The sequence below is a fragment of the Nerophis ophidion genome, linkage group LG25 (genome assembly GCF_033978795.1).
Source record: "Nerophis ophidion isolate RoL-2023_Sa linkage group LG25, RoL_Noph_v1.0, whole genome shotgun sequence".
In the NCBI taxonomy this organism is placed as follows: Eukaryota; Metazoa; Chordata; class Actinopteri; order Syngnathiformes; family Syngnathidae; genus Nerophis; species Nerophis ophidion.
Genome location: NC_084635.1, coordinates 12,626,470 through 12,638,591, shown reverse-complemented (window position 1 = coordinate 12,638,591; position 12,122 = coordinate 12,626,470). Strand labels below are relative to the sequence as shown.

General features: G+C 36.6%; 1 protein-coding gene across 5 annotated transcripts in view; it reads left to right on the top strand.

The window, feature by feature from the left end:
* csnk1g1 (casein kinase 1, gamma 1) overlaps nucleotides 1-12,122 on the top strand; it is an 86,052-nt gene that overhangs the window by 54,095 nt on the left and 19,835 nt on the right. For 3 of the 5 annotated variants that reach the window (XM_061887543.1, XM_061887542.1, XM_061887541.1), the window contains exons 8-10: nucleotides 8,909-8,993; nucleotides 9,121-9,269; nucleotides 9,351-9,458. In XM_061887543.1, the coding sequence (XP_061743527.1) occupies nucleotides 8,909-8,993; nucleotides 9,121-9,269; nucleotides 9,351-9,458 (342 nt within the window). Of the gene's footprint in view, nucleotides 1-8,908; nucleotides 8,994-9,120; nucleotides 9,270-9,350; nucleotides 9,459-11,344; nucleotides 11,456-12,122 lie in introns of all 5 variants that reach the window. The other 2 variants (XM_061887539.1, XM_061887540.1) reach the window with 1 other exon arrangement.

The window sequence follows — 12,122 nt, the reverse complement described above, 5'->3', positions numbered from 1 at the left end:
CTTGAGTAATCTTTCTCAAATAGCAAGGTGGGCCCACCTGGGGGGTGAGGCGAGGAACGCGCTTTATCAGTATCATGCTTCAAACCCCACTTCCAAAAACTGCACACATTAATCTTGACTTCCTCATTTTGATTTTGATTTTAAAAAATCTGCGCAAATTGTTGTATATATTTTTGTTTTGTGGGTTAAAGCTGAGGTTTTAAGCTTTTTGAACTCGGGGCCTAACTTTTCCACTACGTAGGGGCCAAAGCCCACTCAAATATTTAACACTGAATGTGTAATCTCACTCTTGATTGTAATCATATTAAATAATTACATCTGACTTATTTACATGTTTTCATATCATTTGACAAGGTTTATCCTTCTAAACCATTAGAGAGGTTATTATCAAGGCTTAGGTCAGGCTGATTACAAAAATACATACTAACCAAATATATTGCAACAGAAAGGATTCATAAAAACTGATGAAAAATACATTTACACAGTGCTAAATTAAATTGTAACAAAAAGAGCAATAGTAACAATATATACTGTATGTAAATTGTCAATAAAATTGAAATACAACTGAAAGTACAGAAGACTCAAAGGCTCCAGCTCCAAACTTCTTCGGTTTGTTTGATACGGAGTCGTGTATAAAGAGTATGGCCAACCTGGTTTCAGGTGATCTCAATGACTGGTCAAAAGGCACTCACTCGCGCAATTTAGTCATTGTCTACAGAGCGCCATGACTGCTACCAACTTTGGGTTATATTATGTGTCTGCGCCGCTTCCTTCTTAGTCTTTCGGCGTGTAAAATGCCATGTTGTGCAGCATAAGGCTGCTCCACCCGCGATAAATTTGTAAAGCTTTTACATCTCTTTCCCCACAATTTGGAAAGGAGACATATATGGGAAGTAGGGATGTCCCGATACAACTTTTTCACTTCCGATACGATACCGATATTGTAGCCTTGAGTATTTGCCGATACCGATATCAATACGATACGATATAGGCACGAATCATACATATATTTATTCCTTATTTTGTTTTGTAGAATGTTAGAAAAGGCTTGATAAAGTGATGTTACTGTTACTGATGTTGTAGTGTTAAAACAGAAAACAATAGTCAGCAAGAGTAGGTATAGGAAAAACCGACCCATTTATTATTAACCAATTGGTTACATAAATTTGAACCTTCAACATAAAAGTATTACCTCAACAAATCCAATAAAAACAAAATGTTATATTTAAAGTGCAAAATAACCACTAATACCAACATAATTATACAATTGAATAGAATAAATTAAAAATAAATTAGAAGACCCTGAAAAATAAGTAAATCCAATAAAAAAAACAAAAAATGTTTTAAAGTGCAAACAATTCAAGTTCACTTCAGTTATTTTTTTACTGTCAGCATATGTTGGAAACAACTGCGGGCAGGGACAAAAACCACAAAAACAACTCAATATTGTCCACTGTCCAACTGCTCTAAATTAAGAGTTCACAGCTCCAGTTTCACTGACTGACTATGCCCAAAACAATGTAGTAATTACTCTTAGTCTTCACTGAAGAATAGTGTAAACACACTAAACATATCACTCTAATAACAAGAGCATAAAACAAATAATAATCAGTCAGTGCTGACTACTCTTACTACTCCTCCTCCTCCTCCTTCTCCACTTTCTGCAGTCCGAGCATAATGTGGAGATTTTTTTTTAAGAAGATAAGCATTTCGGCATGCTCTGAGTTAAAATACTTCCACACAGCCGACATCACTACACTTTGCTGAGCACACGCGTTGTTGTCGTTGTGATCACGTGGGCTGTGCATGCTGGATCAGAGACGCTCTTCTTCCGCGGCCGCCACCAGCGTTAATTAAGGGGCATTGCCGCCACCTACTGTGTTGGAGTGTGATCAAACCAGTCACCTATTATAGAAGTGCTGCAGCGGCAAATGGACAGCTTATATCGGAGCGCTTATATCGGAGTTTTTAGATTCAGTCCGATAAAATCCGATATTCACTTTTTTGGCTAATATCGGACCGATTTCCGATATCAATATCGGATCGGGACATCCCTAATGGGAAGTGAAGGTTTGCCGTCAACACTGCAGACCGACACACTACGGTGTCTTGTGCAAGGTAAACACACGACACAAAGTCTGTGTTGTGTTCAGGAGAGAACATACAGAAGCTAATACAAATAATAACAGAAGAAATGAACAAATTAAAAATACTGTTTGACAAAAACAGACTATCTTTGAGTCTGAGTAAAACTAAAATAATGCTACTTGGTAAGACCAGAAGCGAAAGTCAAACACAAAGATGGCACCTCTTGTTTAGTTGGCCATGCTCTTCTCTATTCACAACTTTGGTTTGATATTGTAGTTACTGCCACAAATGGTGGAAAAGTGTATTGCAACTGAGTACTGCTGCAGCCCATAGGGACAACAGCTGAGAAACAGATCTTTTTTGGTGACACTCTGGGGGGCGTTCACACCCCAACAATGGCCCCTATTGTGCTCCTGAGTTAATATTGCGAATCAATTTGAATGTATTATTATTTATAGAAGGGCTTCACGGTGGAAGATGGGTTAGTGCGTTCGCCTCACAATACGAAGGTCCTGAGTAGTCAGGGTTCAATCCTGGGCTCGGGATCTTTCTGTGTGGAGTTTGCATGTTCTCCCCGTGAATGCGTGGGTTTCCTCCGGGTACCCCGGCGTCCTCCCACTTCCAAAGACATGCACCTGGAGATAGGTTGATTGGCAACACTAAATTGGCCCTAGTGTGTGAATGTGAGTGTGAATGTTGTCTGTCTATCTGTTTTGGCCCTGCGATGAGGTGGTGACTTGTCCAGGGTGTACCCCACCTTTCGCCCGATTGTAGCTGAGATAGGCACCAGCGCCCCCCGCAACCCCAAAGGGAATAAGTGGTGGAAAATGGATGGATGATTTATTGAGTTTATTTTATTTAATTTTTAGTGTTAAATGGTTTAACTCGGTCAAAAACTGTTTATAGTTTAAATAAGAATATACATATAGAAAAACAATGTTCACGCAAATTGATTAACGTACAATATTTTCTGTTGCTGACTAAAAAACAATGTTTAAGTTATTTTTTGCTGTAAGTGGATTTAATTTCTTTCTTTTTTTGTTAAAAGTTGAGAACGATTTTTTTCCCTACATAGCTGGACAGGACAGGTTGAAAATAATAATATTGAGACTTACAGCCATTATTGTATAATAGCTGTCAACAACACAACTCTGACAACTGTAAAGAATATTCTAATTAAAATCTTATAGTATTGTCTAGGGGTGTAACGGTACACAAAAATTTCGGTCCGACACGTACCTCGGTTTAGAGGTCACAGTTCGGTTCATTTTCGGTACAGTAAGAAAACAACAAAATATAAATGTTTTGGTTATTTATTTACCAAATTTGTAAACAATGGCTTTATCCTTTTAACATTGGGTACACTGTAATAAATCTGCCCACGTTAATCCACATTAAACTGCCTCAAGTTGTTGCTTAGATTAAATAAAATGACAAAACCTTTCTTCTACATATAAAAAGTGCAACATTAAACAGTTTCAAGTCAACTCATCATCCATCCATCCATTTTCTACCGCTTATTCCCTTTCGGGGTCGCGGGGGGCGCTGGCGCCTATCTCAGCTACAATCGGGCGGAAGGCGGGGTACACCCTGGACAAGTCGCCACCTCATCGCAGGGCCAACACAGATAGACAGACAACATTCACACTCACATTCACACACTCATGCTTAATTTATTACAGCATTTGGGAAGCCTGTAGTTGACTTTTATTATGTAAATGTTATATTTGTATTAACATGTGATAGAAGGGACCCTGCCATTCAAAACTAGGCTGCTACATTACTAATGATTGATGTAACTATAGCTGAAAAAATAGTACAAAGGAAATAGGAGAGACTATTCATCACTGAAGACCATGGAGTTCAATGAAATAACAGACAGACAGGGCTTTGCTGCCCCTAACACACACGCACGCGTGCACACACACACACACACACACACACACACACACACACACACACACACACACGCACACACACACAGCAACCCCAAAGGGAATAAGTGGTGGAAAATGGATGGATGATTTATTGAGTTTATTTTATTTAATTTTTAGTGTTAAATGGTTTAACTCGGTCAAAAACTGTTTATAGTTTAAATAAGAATATACATATAGAAAAACAATGTTCACGCAAATTGATTAACGTACAATATTATCTGTTGCTGACTAAAAAACAATGTTTAAGTTATTTTTTGCTGTAAGTGAATTTAATTTCTTTCTTTTTTTGTTAAAAGTTGAGAACGATGCAATGTTACGCTGATGTGTATATATTATAAAAATTATATAGACACAAGCTGTTAATAGTCGCGACAGTGTGGCACGAAATGTTTTTCCTCTCTCTTTGGGGCGTGTAACAGAATAATATTAAAGAAGCACTGCTCTATAGTAGTCTGTATACAGCCTGGAAATGAACATACAAGTACATTTACTCTCCTTAGAAAATTATACCTTCTATACATACTCTGACAAAAAAAAACTTACTTTCACATGCATACATTCCCACATACACACATTAGTAAACACAGATTCATACATAAGTACAAACTTACACTCCTACAAAGACACAACACCTACAACACGGCACAGCACTAAGTCTGACTCATTCTATCATTATCATCTTATTGCATGAAGAAATATTTTTCTCTCTCTTTTCTCCCATAATTTACTATTGTATTCAAGATGTTACAGTTGTTGACATTATATGAATATATTATACATTTAAAATGATATTAATAATGATGAAGTTAATATTAATTTTATTAAATGGTATCAGTATTAATAGTATTATGATTATAGTGTAGTAATTATTCATTTGTTAATCTGAATACAAATACCATATTGTCACGACACATAGTGTCTGTGTGACAATCATTGGTACAAAAAAATATATTTATTTGTAGATACAGTTTTTGATGATTCTGCTGATGTTGTTTTTTGTTTTTATTGTTTCGCTCTGTCTTATTGTTCTTGTCCCCACAATTCACCCCACTTTCTTATTATTCTTCCTATCCTTTACTAATCCGGTCTGGTTGTGCAAAACACCAAATATATCCCAACATTTATTAAATTTAAATACAAATAATGCAACAAGAGAATTATCCCACACCTCTTCATTTGTAAAGTATATCTATACAGCATATATGGGAATCAATAAATCACCACTATTTTTTTCCCTACATAGCTGGACAGGACAGGTTGAAAATAATAATATTGAGACTTACAGCCTTTATTGTATAATAGCTGTCAACAACACAACTCTGACAACTGTAAAGAATATTCTAATTAAAATCTTATAGTATTGTCTAGGGGTGTAACGGTACACAAAAATTTCGGTCCGACACGTACCTCGGTTTAGAGGTCACAGTTCGGTTCATTTTCGGTACAGTAAGAAAACAACAAAATATAAATGTTTTGGTTATTTATTTACCAAATTTGTAAACAATGGCTTTATCCTTTTAACATTGGGTACACTGTAATAAATCTGCCCACGTTAATCCACATTAAACTGCCTCAAGTTGTTGCTTAGATTAAATAAAATGACAAAACCTTTCTTCTACATATAAAAAGTGCAACATTAAACAGTTTCAAGTCAACTCATCATCCATCCATCCATTTTCTACCGCTTATTCCCTTTCGGGGTCGCGGGGGGCGCTGGCGCCTATCTCAGCTACAATCGGGCGGAAGGCGGGGTACACCCTGGACAAGTCGCCACCTCATCGCAGGGCCAACACAGATAGACAGACAACATTCACACTCACATTCACACACTCATGCTTAATTTATTACAGCATTTGGGAAGCCTGTAGTTGACTTTTATTATGTAAATGTTATATTTGTATTAACATGTGATAGAAGGGACCCTGCCATTCAAAACTAGGCTGCTACATTACTAATGATTGATGTAACTATAGCTGAAAAAATAGTACAAAGGAAATAGGAGAGACTATTCATCACTGAAGACCATGGAGTTCAATGAAATAACAGACAGACAGGGCTTTGCTGCCCCTAACACACACGCACGCGTGCACACACACACACACACACACACACACACACACACACACACACACACACACGCACACACACACAGCAACCCCAAAGGGAATAAGTGGTGGAAAATGGATGGATGATTTATTGAGTTTATTTTATTTAATTTTTAGTGTTAAATGGTTTAACTCGGTCAAAAACTGTTTATAGTTTAAATAAGAATATACATATAGAAAAACAATGTTCACGCAAATTGATTAACGTACAATATTATCTGTTGCTGACTAAAAAACAATGTTTAAGTTATTTTTTGCTGTAAGTGAATTTAATTTCTTTCTTTTTTTGTTAAAAGTTGAGAACGATGCAATGTTACGCTGATGTGTATATATTATAAAAATTATATAGACACAAGCTGTTAATAGTCGCGACAGTGTGGCACGAAATGTTTTTCCTCTCTCTTTGGGGCGTGTAACAGAATAATATTAAAGAAGCACTGCTCTATAGTAGTCTGTATACAGCCTGGAAATGAACATACAAGTACATTTACTCTCCTTAGAAAATTATACCTTCTATACATACTCTGACAAAAAAAAACTTACTTTCACATGCATACATTCCCACATACACACATTAGTAAACACAGATTCATACATAAGTACAAACTTACACTCCTACAAAGACACATCACCTACAACACGGCACAGCACTAAGTCTGACTCATTCTATCATTATCATCTTATTGCATGAAGAAATATTTTTCTCTCTCTTTTCTCCCATAATTTACTATTGTATTCAAGATGTTACAGTTGTTGACATTATATGAATATATTATACATTTAAAATGATATTAATAATGATGAAGTTAATATTAATTTTATTAAATGGTATCAGTATTAATAGTATTATGATTATAGTGTAGTAATTATTCATTTGTTAATCTGAATACAAATACCATATTGTCACGACACATAGTGTCTGTGTGACAATCATTGGTACAAAAAAATATATTTATTTGTAGATACAGTTTTTGATGATTCTGCTGATGTTGTTTTTTGTTTTTATTGTTTCGCTCTGTCTTATTGTTCTTGTCCCCACAATTCACCCCACTTTCTTATTATTCTTCCTATCCTTTACTAATCCGGTCTGGTTGTGCAAAACACCAAATATATCCCAACATTTATTAAATTTAAATACAAATAATGCAACAAGAGAATTATCCCACACCTCTTCATTTGTAAAGTATATCTATACAGCATATATGGGAATCAATAAATCACCACTATTTTTTTCCCTACATAGCTGGACAGGACAGGTTGAAAATAATAATATTGAGACTTACAGCCATTATTGTATAATAGCTGTCAACAACACAACTCTGACAACTGTAAAGAATATTCTAATTAAAATCTTATAGTATTGTCTAGGGGTGTAACGGTACACAAAAATTTCGGTCCGGCACGTACCTCGGTTTAGAGGTCACAGTTCGGTTCATTTTCGGTACAGTAAGAAAACAACAAAATATAAATGTTTTGGTTATTTATTTACCAAATTTGTAAACAATGGCTTTATCCTTTTAACATTGGGTACACTGTAATAAATCTGCCCACGTTAATCCACATTAAACTGCCTCAAGTTGTTGCTTAGATTAAATAAAATGACAAAACCTTTCTTCTACATATAAAAAGTGCAACATTAAACAGTTTCAAGTCAACTCATCATGCTTAATTTATTACAGCATTTGGGAAGCCTGTAGTTGACTTTTATTATGTAAATGTTATATTTGTATTAACATGTGATAGAAGGGACCCTGCCATTCAAAACTAGGCTGCTACATTACTAATGATTGATGTAACTTTGGCTGAAAAAATAGTACAAAGGAAATAGGAGAGACTATTCATCACTGAAGACCATGGAGTTCAATGAAATAACAGACAGACAGGGCTTTGCTGCCCCTAAAACACACGCACGCGTGCACACACACACACACACACACACACACGCACACACACACAGCAAAATGAGCTAACGTTATGCTAAAAGCTAATTAGCCTTCACCACAAGCCAGAACTGCGAGCGAGCTGAGCTGCGGTTTAAGTTTCTAGAAAGTAAACGGGCTCATAGTGATGTTTAGAAAGTAGTTGACTTGGAAGTGTTTTTTATAATTTGAGGAGTGTACGATGTCCGCTGCTCCCCTGCTAAACTCACATCTGCTCAACGCTAAAGCATTGACAACATGCGTTCTGAATACGCACTGCTGATTGGCTGTTGCATCGCTCTGAATACGTACTGCTGATTGGCTTTGTATGTAACCAATCAGATGGTTATGTGGGCGGAACAATGCTGGGTGCTCACTGCTCAGACAGAGGCAGAAAGCAGAGCAGCTTGTGAAGACTTTCAAACTCGTTCGGTACGCCCGCGTGCCTAACCGAAACCCCCGTACCGAAACGGTTCAATACTATTACACGTACCGTTACACCCCTAGTATTGTCCCTTGACCATACAATATACTGTAATTAAAATGGTTGCTGAAATGTGTATTCACTTTTGTGACACACTGTTCTTCTAATTATGATTAGAAGTTTTCATACACTCCTCATTGGCATGATTGTCATTTTAAGGATGTTTGCATGCTCCTGATACTGTTATTATTCAAAAGTAGAGGAATTTACAAAAAATACAACTTAAATCTTTCTGATAAGTGATAATAAAGTAAACAATACTCAACTGCAGCTTCAACAAAATGTAAAAATTAATCACATCCAGTCCAGATATACCTACAGTGGGCATTAGAGGTGGTTTGTACTTGTTTTATACCTGCGTTGGATCTCCTGCAGGCTGATACACTAAAAGAAAGATACCAGAAGATTGGAGATACCAAAAGAAACACTCCCATCGAGGTGTTGTGTGAGAACTTCCCAGGTATTCTGATTCATCTTCCTGTGCTGTAACTCTTTGATTGTATCAGGACAATTGTAGTCTGGTTTTTAACAGATAAGTCACCACAGTCATAAGCTCAATTCAAACCATTTTGTATTGTTTCTTTCAGAGGAGATGGCCACTTACCTGCGTTATGTAAGACGACTTGATTTTTTTGAAAAGCCGGACTATGAATATTTAAGGACTTTATTCACTGAACTGTTTGAGCGCAAAGGTTACACCTTTGACTATACGTACGACTGGGTTGGCAGGCAGATTGTAAGTAGCACATATCAAATGTTAACAGAGTAAAATTAGGTTTTGCACAAGTTTTTTGTAAGATGTTGATGTTCCTTGCAGCCCACACCGGTGGGATCTGTCCATATAGACTCTGGGGCGTCTGCAGTCACAAGAGAAAGCCATCCTCACAGAGACCGGACCTCAGCTCACCCACCCATAAGAAATCAGGTAGGAAACGTTTTGTATTTCCATTGTATGTGTCAGGTTGGTTTATGCCTTACGACAGCAGTATCCTCTAATCAGGTTAAATTGTGACGTAACCATTTAATTTTTATCTCGAACAAAGTCCCTGCAATTTGTAAAATAATTGTTTAACGTTGTGTTGAGTATGACATGATTAAAACACAAACTTATTTGCCAACTACAGGTCTTGAAATGTACAAATATTAGAGTTTTTAGGCAAACACTGTGCAGTTCACTAAATTGGGTGATGCCAGAGACTTTTTACAATGTCCTTGTCGCAAGCCACTCAACCAACAAAATTATTTGGGAGCATACTTTTTTCCCTTACACAGTATGCCTTAAGACCTTAAATTTTGAAGGAATTACCTTCACGATAGGTGTAGACAAAATGCAATGTTACCTCAGTTTTCACTAAAAAGATCAGACGAAAACTGAATCGTACAGAAACCAAAGCAATTTCATGCAAAAGTCCATTCATGTCAACAATTTAACTTCAAATGTGAAACTAATATTTGATATCAACTCATTACATGCAAAGTAAGATACATCAAGCATTTATATTTTTGATGATCGTGGCTTACAGTTTTTGAAAACCCACAATTTTCCTAGATTTTTATAAACTGTAAACCACAATTATCTGAATTATATCAAAAGAAAGCTTGAAATATCTTGAGTTGCATGTTATGAGCCTATGTCATATATTTGTTTCACCTTGTGAATCTATTTGATGAAAAAGATGAACCTTTGCAAGATAATAAAATGTTTTGAGTTTTACCTGTAAATGATCTTTAAAAACATAAGGGTGACCACAATGAAATGGATAAGCCAGCATAATTTTCTCTACCAGATAGCTTGGTCCGGACATAAGAAACTTTTAATTTAGTTGCGTTTTTTGTTTTTTCATATTATAGCAATATTTACAGGGTTTTCAATTAAAATGGTTGTTATAGTATTGAGTTAACCACGAGTAATCTTCACAAAATTGATTTTCATTAAAATCGCTGTCTTTGTTGTTTTTCTAAAATGATGTATGTAAAAAATAAATGTTTCTTCCCCCCTTTTTTTCCATAACATTTTTTAATTAAAAACATTTAACAACTATTAATGTTGTTATTATTGATATTGTTGCTTTTATAATTTTTTGGTATTCCCTTTTCTTAGTATTGTATTTGTATGTATTCTCAATTGCTAAGTAAATGTATATCCCAAGTATTTTAAGGCAGGGATTTGGTAGGGGTTGCTTTATTTTCTTTAATTAGATTGATTAACATTCAGTGATTTTTGTAAATAAGTGGGCGTGTAAATTTTACGTCGGCAGCCAAGAGGGTTTTTTGTAACTCGTAAACTGTTTTGAAAAGGTTTAATTATTATTTATTTACCAAATAATAAATAACAAATTTGAGTTGAGTCGAGAATCGATTCTGAATTGAATCATCACCCCAAGATTCTGAATTGAATCGTGAGGTGTCTAAAGATTCCCACCTCTATTGACCACTGTAATTGTTATTGGGACAGAATTTGGTCAGTTCAAACATTGTTTTAGTATGAGTCTTCTGTCACTGTCTAATCCTTAAATGGAGGCCAGCTTCAGATGCACGACTTGACCTATTTTGGTGTCAGTCACACATTTCATGCACACAGTTTCTTGTTCAGTCCCCTGGCTCAAGTCTTGCTTTGTTTGGTTTCACTTCTTATTATTCCGTTCCTTTTTTTTTATTCTCCAATTTTCATGGTGCTCTGCATGAACCTGGCCTGGCACACTCAAATACCCATATTTCTTAATGCAACTATTCCATCACCCCTGCCTCTCTCATTGCACTCCCCAACCTACTTCCCCTTCCCTTCACTCGGCGTCCCTGACTCCCGAGCAGACTGCAGTCTCTGATCGACGAGGAGCATGGGAGGTGCAGCCCACTCGCCAAGCAAACTCCTCCTATCTGGCTTCCCACTTGGCAGCGGACAGGCATGGGGGCTCAGTGCAGGTATACACCCCTCACCTGATCAGCCAGTAACCCTCTCTAGGTCCGTGGAGTCAGATCTGTCTCATACACCTTAGAGGCAAGTGTACATGTGACATGTAAGTCAGAAGCACTTTGATGTAATCCCCTACTTCTTTCTAATACAAGCCTACATAAGACCATGATTAAACACTTTCTCTGACAAGGTCAAGGATCACAAACTGTTCTGATATTGTTTTGGCACTTCAACCTGCCTGTATTAGAATTACAAGAGCTAATGACGTGTATGAGACAGATCTATAACCATGTTCCTGTCCCACACCTTTGTACCTCTGGCTGGAGAATGTTATTTTTCCCCACACCACCATCCGCATGTCATCATGGTGCCCTCCAGCACAGTCGATGACGATGATATGATATACCCGCAGATTTTTATTGCAGATCTTTACATCTCTATATCTCTGATGAGATGGAGAAGCTTCTTGCATGGCAGGATGACCTGATTTCATGCATGCTCCTGATACTGTAAAACTTAAATGGCCATATAGGAGAAATTTAAGTTTCAGTTGCAAAGGAAACTTAAAGGCTCAGCACAACTCATTCATATTCTAAACAATTTCTTTCAAAAGGTAATGTCTGTTTACGGGTCAAACCGTCGCCATCAAAAATAAATGACTTTTGTTTAAGTCAG